At 42.5% G+C, this 18,566-nt stretch overlaps 1 protein-coding gene across 1 annotated transcript in view; it reads left to right on the top strand.

Annotated features, from left to right (window-relative positions):
- Positions 1 to 18,566, top strand: part of PHLPP1 (PH domain and leucine rich repeat protein phosphatase 1) — a 149,529-nt gene that overhangs the window by 117,850 nt on the left and 13,113 nt on the right. The window contains exons 10-12 of the mRNA XM_065629113.1: positions 961 to 1,116; positions 13,095 to 13,295; positions 14,285 to 14,447. Of these exons, the coding sequence (XP_065485185.1) occupies positions 961 to 1,116; positions 13,095 to 13,295; positions 14,285 to 14,447 (520 nt within the window). The remainder of the gene's footprint in view (positions 1 to 960; positions 1,117 to 13,094; positions 13,296 to 14,284; positions 14,448 to 18,566) is intronic.

The raw sequence follows: 18,566 nt of genomic DNA, 5'->3' as shown, positions 1-18,566 counted from the left end.
TTTATGTGTATTTGGGTCATCATAACAGAGGGAAGAAGATTTTTGCTTTAATGCTGAGTAATTTGAGAGTCTTTGATTGAAGCAGGTCAGCATGATGCACAGGCTCGCCAGATTAAACAGTACAGTAGCGGCAATGTAAGACAGGTGGCAGATGAAAAATAAGCTTTTTTTTCTTAATTTGCTAAAAGTGGTTCCCATTCAAAATCGAAAGTTTCTCCATTTTTGAGGTCTTTAGGTGCAGATTTTAAACTCCCTATTGCATCGTTTATACTGCAAGTTTTAGGTTTACTATTTGATCAAAATAGCTATTTGTTCTTGTCTCTTTAAGTTGCCCTCTTCTCCCGCAGCCACCCAAAAATGGAGTAGGGGGATGGGACCCCAGGTCATCTATCGCTTGTAAAAGCTCAAGAAAATAAAGCCGATTAGATAGATTTCATTTGCTGTAGAACTGGAAAGGAGGCTTTATGTTAGTCTGGTATTCACAAAAAAGGAAAATAGGGGGAGGGAAGAATTGTGCTGGATTATGAGTCAGCACATGATGAATAAAGTGCTATGAAGCTTGTGGGGTGACTGGTGATTTCACCCACACTTCTGAAGGAAGTTCTTCCATTAGCCAGGGGGATCCCACACGTGCAGTTTTCTGCAGCCATTGTTGGCAATTACCTCCTTCGCTGTCGTGCTTGTACATTCATGTATTCTACAGTGCCATAAGATAACCCTTTCTCACTACTTTTACTCTTGAATCATCCTTAAACCTCCTTCCCTGTCTCTGAACAACCTTTTTAAGAAGTTGGTGGAGAGTGGGAAGGCATTATTGGATCTGTGCGTAATTAATACCATGTCTGCTAATCAGTTGGCTGAATCACTTTCTTGCAATGAACTGTGATATCACACTAAAATGCTCAAAGCAACTCTTTGGTTTAGATTTTTCTCATTTTCGGTGTTTTTTATTTCTCTAAGGTTGTTTTACAACAGTAGCTTGCGTAAGCTGCTGGTGGGACATAACATGTTAGGAAGGCTACCAGATCGGCTCGAGCGAATGCAAGTAGAGGTCCTGGACGTGCAACACAACCAGCTCCTTGAACTGCCATCTAACCTGCTTTTGAAAGCAGACAGGTAAATATAAAGAAATATGATCTCGACCCGCGTGTGAGGAACCTTGCTTTGCGTGTTACTTCCTAGCTGAAAGGGTGATCTGAGGTTCCCCTGATTTGAAGGTTGCCAAGCCTTGTGTGGTAAGAACAGATGTCTGCCCAACTCACCAAAACACATATTCTTTTTATTCTGGTTTTGTTGCTTTATATGGTTGCTTCTTTTTCCCCACCAAGCTCCTGCTGAACACCTACTTCTTGAAATTTAGCTGTAAAGTGAAGCACATGCTATTTTCTACTATATACACTGAGATGGGTTAGTGGCAGTTTCTTTAAATACATATTTCTTAGGTTTGTTTGATGGAGTGTGAAAGCTTTTTTTTTTCCCCTTCAGTCACAGCCTAGAACTTATTTATACCTGTCAAACAAAACCAAATCTGTGCATAAGGCTGTCAGAATAATTCAGTTATTCCCCTGTCCTTGCTTTGTGATTTTTTTTTTTTTAATGCTTTTCGACCATTTGTTACTAATTTAGCTGTTGTTAACACTTGATCTGCCTCATGGATTCTTATTTTTATGCTGCTGTTTCTTTAGTCTCAGATTCTTCATAATCTTTCTTCCTGGGTATGAATATGTCCAGTAAAGTGACTGTGATTGAAATACGGGAGGTTGGTAGCATAGTCTGGGGATGGTAAATGAGCTTCCTTTCCTTGGTGTCAGTGTTCCTTGCACCTCTGTACTTCCACATATAGTCATGGGATTTCTGAGGGCTTAAACCATGCAGAATTTAAGAGACAGTGAGATTGTGGGCTGTGGGGTTTTATTTCTGACCCTAGCTATGACAAAAGGAATGCATAGCTCCTTGGTTTCTTGAGGGGTGGAGAAGGAAAAGTTTTGGTGATCTCACTGTCACAGCTCCTCACCCATTATTGTGAAACCTCTGCTTTTATACTGTTGTCCATTCTGTCAGGAACCTCTGGTTAAATTTCCAGGGATTCACACTGTGGGGAGTTTGAGAATTAGGTTGGTGGTTGAGGTGGTTTCTAAATAATCTCGTGACTTACTCCTTACTCTTGAACAGTAGTGTTCTGAGGCATTTGTCGTTTAGGTTAAAAATTATATTTCAAAAGGTAAACTAGTACAACAGGGTTTTGTTTCTAGAAGCCAGTATGACATATCAATCAGCCTTGATTTGCTTTAAAGAACGTTTAAAATAATGTTTATACTTTGATAAGTTTCAGTGCTTTGGCTGCGCTTTTATGTAAAGTCTCAACTGACACAGTAAATTAACATCAGAATAACTTTGCTGATAATCAAGTTGTTCCAAAGGTGGTACACTACACAGGCTTGAATGTGGACAGATATGCACTAGTATTGTTAAAACAAACAAACAACACCAAACCCCACAAAAGCAACAAGAAAAAAGTCAAAGTTGCTACCGTAATAATTCTGATTATCTAGCACATTTCTGTTTAGAAGTGGTGAAATTCATAGCCTGTTCATGTAGCAAGGATGTTTGACACCAGCAGTTGTTACTGTCTTGTGGATGACTTTTTAAAGTATTGTACATTAGAGATTGTATGAACTTCAGAAATGAAACCTTGTAAAAAGCTTTTTTACAGAAAGTTGCAAAATCAGGTCAATAAAAAAATCCCGTTTACAGATCCCAAGTTGAAATTCCTATCTGTTAATTTAGAAAGGAAAGAAACATTTAAGTAAGATTCAGAAAGCTATTGGAATCTTTGAAAGCAAAGAGAAATAATTTCGTAAAACTTGTATTAAAACCAGGTTGTAGGTCTAGCAAGTAGATTAGTGCAATTTTGGCAGTGAGAGAGAACCTGAGTAATATTTTTTTTTTTTTTTTGGTACTGCAACTCATCTTTTTAAACTAAGCTACAAAACTGTAGGCAGCTTTTTATTATTTTTTGTGACAAAAATGAGCAAGTACAGGCTAAAACCAGAATTGCAGGTGGATTCCCAGAAGTTTGTTTTAAGTGTGCTGAGAAGAAGTAGAATTTAAAAAAATATGTTGAATAACAGTATTAAATGGCTGGTTCGGGTTTGGGGATTTTTTTTCCCCTTCACAGCTTTGATGTTCTGCAGCTTTTGAGCAGTACAGGGCATGTATTTTCAAAGTTTTCTACAGGTATAAAATGAACAAAGTCATGTACGGTCACAGGAGATGAGCAAAGCTTACCCATTCTAGCATCTCATCACTGCTTCAGCCTCCCTCGCTTGTGATGGTAATAGCAGCAGCTGGCTTGGGTGAGGTTTTTTCCCCCCAGTTCCCTACCCTTTTGCTGGTTTAGATGACGTGGCTTGCAAATGGCTTGTCTGTGCTGGTGCTCCTGTGACTGCTGCAGAAGTGATAACTGTGAAGGAAAACAACAGAGCAGATTAGTGCACAACGTCCGAGTTTTAAGTTTGAAATTTCCCACAGGAAACATCTCTCTCTTTGTTTTGTTTTCCAATGTTCATCTCTGTCAGCAGCTAAGTGTCAACAGAAATTGGTCTGGGCCAGGGAAAGGTGTTCAGGGGTTTGTTTGAAAAAGGTAAAATGCTCTCTTCTCCAAGCATTCCCTGGGAAACACAATCTGTACTGCTAGACGTGCCAAGAGAACTGGGTTTCCCAAGCGGTCTGCCATGGTCTCTACCCAGCGTGTAATGTTGGACAAATCACTTTACTTTACAGAACCTTTATATCTCCATAAAATTACTTACCTTTTGCAGCCTTGAAAAGATTAGTTTATTTTTTTGGAAAGGTACTCGGGTCTGTGCAGCTGACAGATGATATCTTGTCTGGATATGAAGTCTCATGCTGTGAATTATAAACGCTTTCACAGAATCACAGAATGTTAGGGATTGGAAGGGACCTCGAAAGATCACCTAGTCCAATCCCCCTGCCAGAGCAGGAACACCTAGGTGAGGTTACACAGGAAGGCATCCAGGCGGGTTTTGAATGTCTCCAGAGAAGGAGAATCCACAACCTCCCTGGGCAGCCTGTTCCAGTGTTCCGTCACCCTCACTGAGAAGAAGTTTCTTCTCAAATTTAAGTGGAACCTCTTGTGTTCCAGCTTGAACCCCTTACCCCTTGTCCTATCATTGGTTGTCACCAAGAAGAGCCTGGCTCCATCCTTGTGTGACACTCACCCTTTACATATTTATAAACATTAATGAGGTCACCCCTCAGTCTCCTCTTCTCCAAGCTCAAGAGACCCAGCTCCCTCAGCCTTTCCTCATAAGGGAGATGCTCCACTCCCTTAATCATCTTTGTTGCCCTGCGCTGGACTCTCTCCAGCAGTTCCCTGTCCTTCTTGAACTGAGAGGCCCAGAACTGGACACAATATTCCAGATGAGGTCTCACCAGGGCAGAGTAGAGAGGAAGGAGAACCTCTCTCGACCTACTAACCACTCGCCTTCTAATACACCCCAGGATGCCATTGGCCTTCTTGGCCACAAGGGCACAGTGCTGGCTCATGGTCATCCTGCTGTCCACCAGGACCCCCAGGTCCCTTTCCCCTACACTGCTTTCTAATAGGTCATTCCCCAACCTGTACTGGAACCCGGGGTTGTTCCTGCCCAGATGCAAGACTCTACATTTTCCCTTGTTATATTTCATTAAGTTTTTCCCTGCCCAACTCTCTAGCCTGTCCAGATCTCGCTGGATGGCAGCACAGCCCTCTGGCGTGTCAGCCACTCCTCCCAGCTTGGTGTCATCAGCAAACTTGCTGATAGTACACTCAATTCCCTCATCCAAGTCATTGATGAATATATTGAATAGTACTGGTCCCAGTACGGACCCTTGAGGCACTCCACTAGATACAGGCCTCCAACCAGACTCTGCCCCATTGACCACGACTCTCTGGCTTCTCTCCTTCAGCCAGTTCACAGTCCACCTCACTACCCGATCATCCAGTCCACACTTCCTCAGTTTTGCCGTGAGGATGCTGTGGGAGATGGTGTCAAATGCTTTGCTGAAGTCAAGGTAGACCACATCCACTGCTCTGCCATCGTCAATCCACCTTGTTACGTCTTCATAAAAGGCTATGAGGTTGGTCAAACATGACTTCCCCTTGGTGAAGCCATGTTGACTGTCCCTGATGACCCTCTTATCCTTGATATGTCTTAAGATGGCACCAAGGATAAGGTGTTCCGTCACTTTCCCAGGGATGGAGGTGAGGCTGACCGGTCTATAGTTGCCCGGGTCCTCCTTCTTGCCCTTTCTGAAGACCGGAGTGACATTTGCTTTCCTCCAGTCCTCAGGCACCTCTCCCGTTTCCCAAGACTTGGCAAAGATGATGGAGAGCGGTCCAGCAATGACTTCAGCCAGCTCCCTCAGCACCCGCGGGTGCATCCCATCTGGACCCATGGATTTATGGATGTCTAGATTGCTTAACTGGTCCCTAACCAGTCCTCATCAACTGAGGCAAACTCCTCCATTGCCCTGCCTTCCTCAGGGGCCTCAGGGGTACGGGGCTCCTCAGGACAGCCTCCGGCAGAGTAGACAGAGACAAAGAAGGCATTCAGTAATTCTGCCTTCTCTGTATCTTCTGTCACCAGGGCACCCACCCCATTCATCAGTGGGCCTACATTGCCACTGGTGTTAGTTTTATCTGCCATGTATTTGAAGAACCTCTTCCTGTTGTCCTTGACCCCTCTTGCCAGGTTTAACTCTAAGGAGGCCTTAGCTTTCCTAGTTGCCTCCCTACATCCTCTGACAACAGCCTTATATTCTTCCCAAGTGGCCAGCCCCTCCTTCCATGATTTGTAAACCCTCCTCTTCCACTTGAGTTTGCCCAGCAGTTCCCCGTTTAACCACGCAGGTCTCCTGGCTCCCCTCCTTGACTTCCTGCACATCGGGATGCTCTGATCTCGAGCTTGGTAGAAGCAGTCCCTGAATGTTAACCAACTGTCTTGGGCCCCTTTACCTTCAAGCAGCCTTGCCCACGGGATTTCCTCCAGCAATTGTTTGAAAAGGCCAAAGTCGGCCCTGCTGAAGTCCAGGGTTGCAATTCTGCTCGGTATTCTGCTCCCACCACAGGAGATCCTGAACTCCACCATCTCATGGTCACTGCAACCAAGGCAGCCCCCCACCTTTACTGCTTCAACCAGACCCTCCTTGTTAGCAAGGACGAGATCCAGCAGCGCACCTCTCCTAGTCGGCTCCTCCACCATTTGCATCAGAAAGTTATCGTCAATGCACTGGAGGAACCTCCTAGACTGAGGCTGGCTGGCTGAGTAGTCCTTCCAGCAAACATCAGGGTAGTTAAAATCCCCCACAACAACCAGGGCCTGTGACTGTGAGGCCACGCTCAGCTGCCCATAGAAGGCCTCATCAACTTCCTCACCCTGATCTGGTGGCCTGTAATAGACTCCCACAACAGTGTCACCCCTGCCAGCCTGCCCCTTAATTCTCACCCACAGACTCTCAACTTGCTCCTCAACCGCACCTGGACAGTACTCTATACATTGTAGTTGCTCTCTCACGTAAAGAGCAACTCCACCACCACGCTTGGCCGGCCTGTCTTTCCTGAAAAGGACACAGCCATCCATGACCACATTCCAGTCCTGTGAGCTGTCCCACCATGTCTCTGTTAATGCCACCAGATCATAATCTCCTGACCGAACGCAGGTTTCTAACTCCTCCTGCTTGTTCCCCATGCTGCGCGCATTGGTGTACAGGCATTTCAGGGAGCGAGCCGAGTACACCGATTGCACCCTAGGGGCCTGAGGGGCCTCCCGGTCTTTATGTATTCCAGCATGCTGCCCCACTGATGCAAGCCCAGCTACAACCCCATCCCCCTTCAAATCTAGTTTAAAGCCCTGCAAATGAGCCCTGCTAATTCCTGTCCCAGCATCTTTTTACCCCTGTGGGATAAACCTTTCCCACATATCACTGACTGGATTGGTGTCTTATAAAACCAGCCGTTATCTATTCTCCTTCTCTATCCTGAATATTAGACGAAGTGGGTGTGAAGCGCCTTGGGCGAACTTCAGTACAAGTGCTGGTAGGCTTTGACATCTAGAGGAAGGGAGAGAAATCAGTGCATTGGTGCACAAAGAGAGAATGTCACTTTCAACAACAACAAAAAAAAAACTCCCTGAAAAACCTCTGTTCTCTTCATAAAAGAATCTACAAACATCACTGTTCTGCTTTGATCCTTCAAAAACCACCAAAAAGGTGTCATTCTCTACTGAAGAGTATAATTTAGGGATGTGTTGCAGGTCTGCTTTTTAATTAATTTGCTTTTTTAAACTGTTACTTGAGGAGAAATTGAGGACTAGCCTATGGAACATTCTTCTGACCAAGACAGAACTTGGTTCTGCTTGTTGTACTGAAAGTATGCACATCTTGATCATGTTAGCAAGGATTCCTCTTGCAGGGTGGGGATTTTCTTGGCAAGATGAGCCCTACAGAGGCAGCCAGATAATCTCTTCATTTCTCATTACCAGATGCTGCAAAAACAGAGAATTCGTGCAAGTTCTACGGCTGATGGGGAAAACTCCAGGCTGAGTCCTGGACCTTTTTTGCTGCACCTGCATTTCTGCAGCCTTTCATGTCTGTCCATTGCCTCATCTGTTGTGATGCCTTTCCCACTCTGATTCTTGTATGGACTTTTTAATTGCCTTCCTTGGCCAGCTTGCAGCAAACTACTGGTTAATGGCCTGAAAACAGTCCTACAAAATGCTCTTCAGCTAAGATGGGCAAGAATTTGAGAGCTTTAGTGGAGTAGAAAAGCAGTGGCAGTGGTCAGGAGGGTTTGAAAATGGGGACACAGCGAAAAGTGAGGGTTTGCCTCTCGCCTAAGCTTCCTTTCCAGTTAGTGTGAATGTTTTTGGTATAAACCCTTAAAAACAGCCCTTGGACTATTTAAAGGAGTTGTGTCGTGAAGATATGTAGCTGTGATGCGCACAGATTAAGCCGTGGACTTTGTTTTATAGTGTTTGGTAGTGGCCACCTGTGGTGGCTAAGCCGGTGTCAGCTATTCAGAGACTATCTAGGTTCTCATCTGCATGATTCTTGTTTTCAGCTTTGCTCAGCTGTTCATATCTGGTTTGATTTCTCTGTTTGTTTATTTGTTTGTTTTGTTTTGATTTAATTTGTTTTGGATGAGGGTTTTTTGCTGGAGTTCTGGAAGGGGACCCAGTTAAAGTTGCTCTTGGTTGATATTTGCCATTTCCACCCACTGTGGCTGCTTCTTTTCGATGCAAGTTTTCAGTCCTATTGTGGATGCAGAAGTGAGGGAGGAAACAAATTCAAATGAATACAAAGAGCTATTTGAGTGTGTTTACATACTTTTGTTTCAAAAATGCTTAGCTGCATTTGTTCCTTTGCTGGTAGGTTAGGCTTTGCAAGCAGATATACTAGAAACCAGGGAAATCCCAGTTAATGAAACAGCTAAAGATAGGTTAGAAAGTAAGAGCTGAGGAGACAGCAGCAGTTAGTTAAGTGGTTTTTTTGGCAGTCTATCAACAGGAAGCGGATTCACTTGAATGTTTCCGTCCTTTCATTCACTTTTTCTTTTTAAGGAGCAGAAATATCCTCTTTTGCAGGGGCTGGCAAAACTGCCTCTTTTTTTGGGTTTTTTGGGTCTTTTTTTTTCCCTCTTTCTTTCTTCCCCCCCCGACACAGCTTAAAGGATTCTTCCTCACACACCTGCTACCACAATCATAAATTATTTTAGGATTAGGCGGTCAGAAATTGAGGGCATGTCTTTGCAGAAGGGACTGAAGAAGAAATTTTGATTGCTCTGTGCTGATGGAAATCTTGGGCCAAACTGGAGATCTTGATTTCTCTGCATATTCTCCTTTTGCAGCTACAGTATGCTTTCCAACTTTTATCAATACTTTCAAGCTAAGCACAGTGGTTTTGATTTGCTGCCGTGTCATCATTGGATGCAGTTGGCTGTGATGTTCCTTTCAGTGTTGAACATTTTGTAAGCTTTTGGGAGGACTTACATTTTTCAGTGGTGGCTGTGTCTTACCAGCAAGCCAGGTTTGCCAAGCTCCCTCAGAAAAGGTGAAGAATTGGGAGACACTGTATTCTCACAATTGTCCTCTATTCAGTTTTGTGTGTGCTAGAGGTAGGCCTTCATGTTAAAAAATTTCAACCCTTTTGCAGTTTTCAACAGAAGATTTCCTTCCTCTGCTTTTGGAAGTTCAAATTGAGATCTGAATCCTCTGAGTTTAAAAAAGGAATGCATATGACTGCATATTAGGTCTGTTTTGTTGAATTAGATCCATGTCCTTGATTCTAGCCTGATCTTTGGGACAGTCTTTTTTTTTTTTTTTTCTGTTTTGTCTCTTGGAGAAGTTAAATCCAGCAAGGGATTGTACTTCAATACCCCATAAAACCAAAGGTGACTTATTCCAGCCAGAGATCAATGTTTTTATTAGTACCTCAGAGGAGAATTTGCACCTTGTCAAAGCTGAAGAATTCTGGCATCTCCCTGCCAGTGCCTTCATTTCTTTCTTAATCTCCGACGCTCTTTTAGAACTTGTTAATTCATGCGCTCCTTGCTATATTATTATATTCTACTCTGTTAGGCGTGCAGGCTGCTGAATTCAGGTTTTTGCAGTGATTCTGTACTTTTTTTTTTCCCATGAGCTTGTGGTATAGTGTGTGGGTGGAATTGGGAAGGCAAACAATTAATTTTGGACTGAGCTTTAATACTTGACATTCTCCTTCCATCTGATAAGCAATATGAGTGGGATATCTTCAAGGAACATGAATCAGTTTAAGTCCATGCTCAAGAGAAATAGGAACAGTTGTGCCCAAGTAAATTTCCACTCTTCTGGAGGGCATTTGTAAGATGTGCCTTCTTAGGTAGCAGCTGGCATGTTGCACGAGGATGAAGAAATAGGGGAGTGGAAATAACCTGGAGGAGGACTTCTGTGTTAAATCAGTGTGATGGAAAACCTGATGGCAAGTACAGATTTTGTTGAGGGGTTTTTTGGACATAAGTTTATTGCACAGAACTGACAAAGCTTTGGCAATAGCAATCTGCTGGTTCATTCTGTTCTCTGCCCATGTAATGGTATCCTCTTTTTTTCTTTTTAATCAGAAAATATATTGAAAGAATTATCGTTTGAATATGTTTTTACGATTTTAATGTAACAGCTGGTCAAAAGGAACATGTAAATAAGCAGCACGCTCTTCTCTAGAAAGCGAATTTAATTCTAATGATGTCAGCCACAGACAGAGATCTATATGTGACCATCCTAAACTTGAATGTGGAGTGCTATCCAGCCATGAGTTGGTACGTATGGGGTAGGTGAGATGCCCTGATGCCACAGGGTTCCCATTCTAGACTGCTGGCAAGATTTAGTTGGCCACCTACACCTTGTTCACATCACGACACTATACTGTAGGTCAGGATGACTTGTTGGATTTATTTCCAACGTTCTTGTACCACTTTCTGGAAGACTTGGCAATAGGGCAGGGGGGTACAGAACGACAGCTCTCCTCCCTCCTTTTCCCATTGGAAAATATATTCATCAGAACTTATTTTTGGCAGGAATACACAGATTCTGGACACTTTTAGTACCAGTGAGGGAACAGCTTGAAATTTCTTGTTGTATTCCACCAGTGTTGGAAGTTTATTAACAACAAAAGTCCTTTTGTTTGACCCATCTTTCTTTTGAATTTTAAATTACTTCGGTATAGTAGCCTGTATTAATTTCAGCTTTATCTGAGCAATGTACCTTTTCTTACTTGAAGTTTGCAGCTGTGTTTTGGGCTAGCCGTACTTGAGCAAACTTGTGTTCTTCTGAACTTCATACCCATGGGATGCTCTCTAGGTTATCTGTTTGGCTCTGCTTGGTTATTAAAAGAAGGTACCTGTGAAACACTTCAGGTTATTCAGCTGCAGCTTGCAAGAACGTAAGCAAAATGCAGATTCCTCTTCAGGGTAGCAGAACATGCCTTTTCTTAGGGGGTGTTTTGGTGCCACCTCCTCATCCCCATTGTATTCCTGTGAAAGTTCACTTTTCCCAGCGGTCTTAAACCTTTTTATTACTTACACCTTTCCCAGGCTGAGCTGAAGATGACTGTTTTGTACTATGAGTGGTACAAAAATATTGTGGCTTCAGTGTTAGTCGAACTGCCTTTTTTGTGGAGAGAGAAGACTATCATGCATATTACATTGAAGGTGCCAAAGTCATAGTTGTCTGTACTTCAGCAATAGGTGTGCTTGCTGCTGGAACCGTTGATGTGGTATGCTGCAGTTAAATAATCCAGCTTTGAATGAGCTTAATGTATTTTTAGTTTATAGCTAAAGGGTGAAATTGAGCAGTATCTTTTTAGAATAAATAAATAATTTTAAAACCCCTTTCAGCTGCTTGTTTCCTTCTCTGTATTAATCCTCCCTCTCCTCCCTTCCTCTGGAGTTTTACCACCCTTGTGAATAATGAATGAACCTGAGGATTAAACTGTGTTTCTCCAAAGTGGACTCCTCTGTCTGTAAAACAGCTAACCTAGTTTCGATTCTGTGCAGTGCTGTGAGATTTTTGCTCCTAATGGAAATAGTGGGCTTTTTAATCCTTCGGCATTCCACGTGACTCCTCTGTAGCATGTCTGACCCTTATTTGCTGCTGAGCAAGTTTCAATCAGCTGCAACTCTTGCAAATCCATTTCATTCATTAATAGATTTTAAAGGTCAGCGTGGATTCCTGTGTGCATGGCAGAAACTATCAATATTTTATCACTTTCTTTTAAGATCGATGACAGGAGCACAACTACCTTTTGTGTCCTGATCAGCGGCTTTATGGGCTTCAGCCAGCTTGTTTCTGAGCCTTATGTCTCGAATGCAATTTGCCCATTGCAGCTGCCCATTCCTGTTAGTCAGTAGGAGCGGTGCAGCCTGGTTTGAACGTGGTCCCTGCAGACTGGCAGGCTCTAAGGCAGCCTTTTCTGAAAAGAGGAGGAAGGAAGAGAGAGGTCCTATTTCTATTGAAAAGGCATGGTCATGCCAGACTTGGTAACTGAAGGATAAATAGCCTTATTTTTCCACTTATTTGGAATTGCTTGTGTGAGTTCTAGCCCTCGAGATGCCTACAGTGTGTATTCCTCCAGCACTGCTCTGATCAGCAAACATGAATCCTTTGCCCAAAGAACTTGACTGGCAGGAGTGGGCAGTGCCTGTACCCCAACAGGTCTTTTTCCCATCCTGGAAAAAGTCTTTTGCGAGAGAATAACTTCATTTCTGTGCTTCTTCAGTCTTTGCAGCTTGTGACAGGACTGCAGAAAATACTGACAAGGCCTTCTGCTACTTTGGGGAGTAGGGAAAGGGCGTTCAGGAACTACATAGAGATATAACTGTCTTGCTGCATACATCAGCAAGCAAGTATATAACTTTTTAATTTACTATTAGCACCATCTCTCTTTAAAAATCTAAAAGGCAAATTACTGCTCAGTCTTAGTGCTTTTCTTTTTTTTTTTTGGTCATTGATGCATCTTTAGTTATCCAAATATTCAGAGAGTACTTTTTCATATTTCGTAGTTGCTTTCAAGCCTACAGATTCAAACACAATATTGTCTGCACACTAGCCAGTATTTAAAATACTGAAAAAATGGATGTCTTTTTAACCAATGACTTCTTTTAGTCACTTGAAGAGCAGCTGTACTCTCATGGTTCATTGATGATGAATTCAAAATTCATTTTTATGTGGAACAAATATAGAAATTATGTGGTTTGTTACTGATTTTATCTGTAGGTACATATGTAGTAATGTTGGAGGTACTGAGGTCTTGATAAGGGGACAGAGGCATTTCAATGTACTCATTTTGCTGATGTTTTGTTCATACAAATGTGTTCATTTAAAAACATGATCAGAAGTGTTGTTCATATAATGCTAGACTTTTGGTCTTTCTGTCCGTTGTTGTGAACTTGTTGCTTTTGACCTTTGTTATCTTAACTCTTAAAAATAGAGGTTTTATTTATACTTCTAGACAAAACCTGCAGGATGTTTCGCTGAACTCCCTTATGCAACTTCTCTTTGCAGCCTGAGGTTTCTGAATGCCTCTGCCAACAAACTGGAAACGCTTCCTCCAGCCACTCTTTCTGAAGAAACCCATAGCATCTTGCAGGAGTTATATCTGACCAATAACAACCTCACAGATAAATGTGTACCCTTGTTAACAGGCCATCCACACCTGAAAATCTTGCACATGGCTTACAATCGCCTACAGAGCTTCCCTGCGAGGTGAGTAGCTGGTTTCACTGCCTCTGGCCCAGCAGTGGGTGGACATCATGAAACGCTTTCGCAGCGAGAACTAAATTGCACAGAAATGCGGTGGCACAGGCTGTATTTTGAATGTGGTGGTACTACAGTGGGTGGACTCACCTGCTGTGCCCTCTTGCACGTCACTGCGCTCTCTTGCGCTATACAGACAAGCGAGTGCTACGTGTTAGTTGGTGTGTTTTCATGGTACTTGAAATTCTTTTTGACTGGACTAATGCAGCGTGACCACAGTGTGCTTTTGAAGTCAAGCAAGGAGGTCTTCTGTTTTCCCTGGCTTGGTCACTTTGTTCACACCTGTAAGGAGACTGGTGAGCATAGAAGTCTGGAAATGTCCTCTGCATGCAGACTAAACGCCACTAGGGAAAAATCCTCTCACTCCAGGAGGAGATTGTACCTTGGCAGCAATTTCTCTACTTTCAGTTCACTCTGTTTTAATCAGAAATCTTTCAAGTGTGATGTGCTATAAAGCCGATGGGGTACAACCTTGGAAAAGAGATGCCAATAAGTAAAGGAAGAGAGATCCCTGTCCTTGTGTGGTGTTCTGGGCAGCTGGGCTTCAACAGCAAGGGGGAGGGAGGTGAATTAGGGGGAAGGGCTGAATGGGATGTCAGAAGGTAGAGGGGAAAATGGGGTGAAGTGAGAAGCTAGAGTTGAAAGAGGAAGGAAGGAGGAAAAAGAGTGAAAGTGAGCTGGTGAGTAGGGGGAATGCAAGAAAAACAAGTCACTTAAAAAGTAGCATTAACAAAACATTGACAGAAGCAGCACACATTTTGTTCCACAACTGTGTTAGCGTCTGATGTGAGGAGAGGTGACAGGCACTGCTGTGAACAAGTACCAAAGTCTGCAATTTTATTTTCTTAAAATAATGAAAACCACTGCTCTTATCACCACTTCAAGATCAAATATGTGTGTCTATTAAAAGAAAAATTCTCAAACTCTTGTTTTTATAGCAAAATGGCCAAGCTGGAAGAGTTGGAGGAAATTGATATTAGTGGGAACAAACTGAAAGCCATTCCAACAACTATCATGAACTGCAGACGTATGCATACTGTAATTGCTCACTCCAACTGCATCGAAGTCTTCCCAGAAGTCATGCAGCTTTCTGAAATAAAGGTAAGGAACGAATGTGCTTTGGAAGAAGCAAGTATAATGCAACTTCACCAATTCTGTTCTTGCCTCAGGTCTCTCATTGCTACAGGATAGTATATTCTTAGAAATTGCGGATATCTGACAGCTGCTTTCTCCTCTGAGGTCATATGCAAAATATTCGCCTCTGTGCTGTCTCAGAGCAGAATGGAAGAGCTGCCTCAAAATCTGATTTTACGCTCACCTTCACCACATCCTATCTTCTCTGCCAAATAAGTCTTAATTGTCTTCCTGTGACCGTCTGTTACAATACGACTTAAACATTTGGCAAGAGCTATGCGTGATTAACTCTTGCTGCCTCGGCAGTTGGTTGATTGTGTAGGAATGGACTTTGTTTAGAGCACATGTAAAACCGCTGAAGCTGCAAAACAGGATAGGCCTTGGGGACAGCGAGAAATTCCAGGAGTGCAGGATTTGAGTATTTAGGCAAGCTACTTTAATTTTCCTAATTGCAGTCATATTTTGCACAACCGGAGGAATGCTTAATCCGTCTCTTGTACATGTTTCCAGAAGTAATTCTGTACTTTTCCTAACACTTCTTTTTGTGGGACGCATTCCTTGCTTGACCACGCTGAAGAGCTGCTTACTTTCTGTGAGTCGAGCTCCTGCTTCGCACCTGTCTATAGTGCAGAATATATCGCACTGTGTGCTGTTTCTGCTGGCCAGAGCTGGGAGACAGTTAACTCACAGTGTGCAAATCTTGTGATAAGGTAGAGAATTCTCCCAAGCTGAGAACCAATTACCTATTCACAGGCTGACAAAAACTTAAGTGTCCTGTGGTTGCTCTGTAAAGTCAAAAGGCTGAGTTCCCAGACTGCCCTGTGTGCCTCAGCATCTGGGGTCAGGCAGAGCAGCAGGAGCAATAATTCTGTTGGACAGTGAGTGCATGTAAAGATGAGCTTTGTGGTTTTAGCCAGGAAATCTCAAACAAACTTGTGGGTTTTTGAATACTCCTCCCTCTTTGGAACAATGGCCAGAGGAAGCAGAGGGCCATTTAGAATCAATCAGAGCGAAGCCTTTTTTTCTTAGAGGAAGAATTGGGGTGGGAGAGCGAGGCTCTGCGCAGTAAACATTTCTTTAAAAGTATGAGGGTGGTGTTAACAAAAAAAAAAAAAAAAAGGATATCGTAAACACGTTTATATAAAACAATTAACTTTTTCATTTTGTTTGTGTGTTTTGGGAAAGCTGAATGTTTTATAAAAGCATCAGTGTTTAAAGTGCTACTTTGCCACAATGCTTAACAGAAATACTGTCTTGGAGTCCTGGCAGTTTCTGCCTGCTGATTCTATATGGTTAGTTCTCCTTGGCAGAAGAAAGAGGCCTGGATATCACTAACTGGTTTGGGACTGCAGGAGTAGCGTGCATGACTTCACATAAGAGGGCACAGTGCTCTAGGACTGCACCTGTGTGGAAAGACAGTCCCTGGTCAGTGCTCAAGCCCGGGTTTGGCTTAGGTATGATGAGTTCATAATAGTTAGTTGCCAGATGGGAAGGTCTCTTGTTGGGCATAGGAGTTCTCCTGGCCTCTTGGTGATTTCTCTACGTCAGGGTTGGTGTTTGTCTGTTTAGAGGTCAAGCTGGTGTGGCCTGGCTGTATCTGGTGCTTAGCTTAACTGGAGCTCCTTCTTAAGTATGTGAGAGCATTCAAAATGTGCCAAAGTTTGTTCAGAATTTATTGTTTGAGTATGATTTGGATCGTTCAGTGAAGTAAGCTTGCTTGTAGCAAAGCACAAAGTTTGTATAGTCTTATGCCACCCCTGTGATTATATCATATTTGGTGGTTAGTTTTAACTGAGATGGCATTCAAACACTCTGAACTCCTTGGGAAACTCTGTTACCTGAGGTAATGGCTGGTTTTACTTTTGTATTGAATTAGCCTGAGAGGCTGACAAGTTGTGGTTTTGGAGTCAGTGATACTGGAACAGGTAGCAGCACTTAGTATGCTGTCTGAATTAATTTCAGAAATAAAGCTACTATAAATGATAATGCTTTTACATTTGCAGTGACTCCAGGATTTCCAAAAACAAGGTCATTTTAGTGATACAATTGTCTCTAACCCTTTTTAACACACTGTAGTCAAAGCTACAGAAGTTATGTGTTGTCCTCTGTGTTAAAGAGCCTAGTGGATGTCTCTGAGGTATCTTACACAATATATTTTTTAGGGTTTTTTATTGTACTTTATGACAGTTATTTATACTGTCAGAGCTAGATTTGTCTGGCCACACTGAAATATCTTCTGTGAACGGCTGAGCAGCTGGAAGCACATGCACCTGAGTCAGTGGCCCAGCAGCTGCTTCTTCACGGCTGCTGTTTGACTTCAATTTCCTTGCCTTACAAAATAAAAAGGGCACCTTTTTGTTATCCAGTGTCCTGGTGGGTTTTCACAGTCAAGTTGAGTACTCCTTGCTGCTGGAGCAGCAACCCAGGCTTGCGTTTCCCGCCTGGGACTTGGCTTTACTTTATCATCCAGTTTTTGTTGACTAACAAGTTGCTTCTCTTTTGTGGGTGTCTTGCTGGGCTGCTGTGGGGAGGGTGATACAGAGATTTCTTGTTGGAGTTTTTGGTCAAGCTTATCTTTCCCAGGACCATTAGCTTGACACCCTAAATAAGAGAAGATCTAGTAGTGGTAGCATCTTAAAGATGAAACTCTCCATCTTTGGTAGCTTTCTCACAGTTAAGTAGGTCATTGTCAGTATGTCCACCTTCAGTCACAACTGATAACTCAAGTCCCTTCCAACCTTGGACAGAACAGTTACAAAGCCGTAAATGCAGTGTAAGGAAATGCTGCATATTAAACCCTGTCTTCCAGCTGGCCCGTCCGGTGCAAAATCCTGTGTGTAGTTGTAGGAGTTGTTCTTCTGGTCCTGCATGGGTGGGGCTAAACCAGCTTGCATTAAAATAACACATGAGGAAATTGTGATCAGTTAGGAAATACATGTTTTCCTACTCCTTTCCTACTACCATGGGAGTAGAATAAGGACTACATTTAACAGAGATGTGCAGAAAGTCCCTCTTAGCCTGTCCTTCAAATAGTACAAATAAAATCTAAGAAATCCTAACCTGATAAATAAGCTGCCTTTTCTAGTGCCCAGGTACCATGGGATCTGCTGTAGAGTGTTGCTACCTCTGATGTGTTGGGCATTTAATGAGTACAAAGAAATACTGATTTTTGTACTTCTTATTCCAGCATGTTCTTCCATCAAATTTGTAATGGCCTTGAGGTGTTGAACACAGCAAGGGCTGCTGGCAGCTTCGTTAATCTGCAAAGTAATTACTTGCTCTCTGGAAGCAGCAAGGAGTTGTGCAGAGGGAAAAATCTCACTGGAATAACTGTTCCGTTAAGCCGTCTACTATTTTGTTTGCGTGACAGATTTAAACACCGATTTCCTTATCAGGCTTAGATAACACCAGCAGTTTGTTCTTACTAGATAATGAGGCCTCCATATTAGACAACCTCAAGATTCGGGTTGGAAATTCATTATTTCCATTGCACGTATTTAATAAAGTGTTAGGAGATTTTTCTTTTCCAGATTTTACTAGGTTATCTTATGCCTTTTTCCAGCTCAGGACCCAATTTCTTTGAGTATACCTACAAAAATGAAAGTGTCTCACTTATGTCAATGGAAATTACATAATGGTCAAAATGTGCAGCTAGGAAGAGCCTCCTCCTGCCTCTTTCAACTTTCTGTTTTATTAAGTTTTCAAAGTCTTTCTCTTTTTGCAGGTTGAAAGTAGAAAATTGTCTTTCTGAAAGATGTGAATAGTTCTTCTATCCTCTGTTGAATACCAGCCTGCTCTGTCCTACCAATAGGTTTTTTTGCAGTTTTTGATACATGCTACACTGGTGGTCCTATAATAGGGTTTGAAGAGTTGGTTTTATTCTAAAATGCTATCTTCTTGCTTGGGTATTGACTTTCATCTGGATATACAGTTTTAAATTATATTCGTTTGTGGATTTTGTCATTCTAGTGCACTTGTTGTAGCTAATTTGTGCTTAGCTGGTGGATAGCCAGCAAGTTGCTCTGCAGTTTCGCATCATATTTTTTCTGAAATAGTTAAGCTTTAATTTTTTCACTCATTTAATTG

Source organism: Caloenas nicobarica, chromosome 2 (assembly GCF_036013445.1).
Source record: "Caloenas nicobarica isolate bCalNic1 chromosome 2, bCalNic1.hap1, whole genome shotgun sequence".
Lineage (NCBI taxonomy): Eukaryota > Metazoa > Chordata > Aves > Columbiformes > Columbidae > Caloenas > Caloenas nicobarica.
The sequence above is the reverse complement of the archived record's forward strand: the minus strand, read 5'-3'. Positions and strand labels throughout refer to the sequence as shown.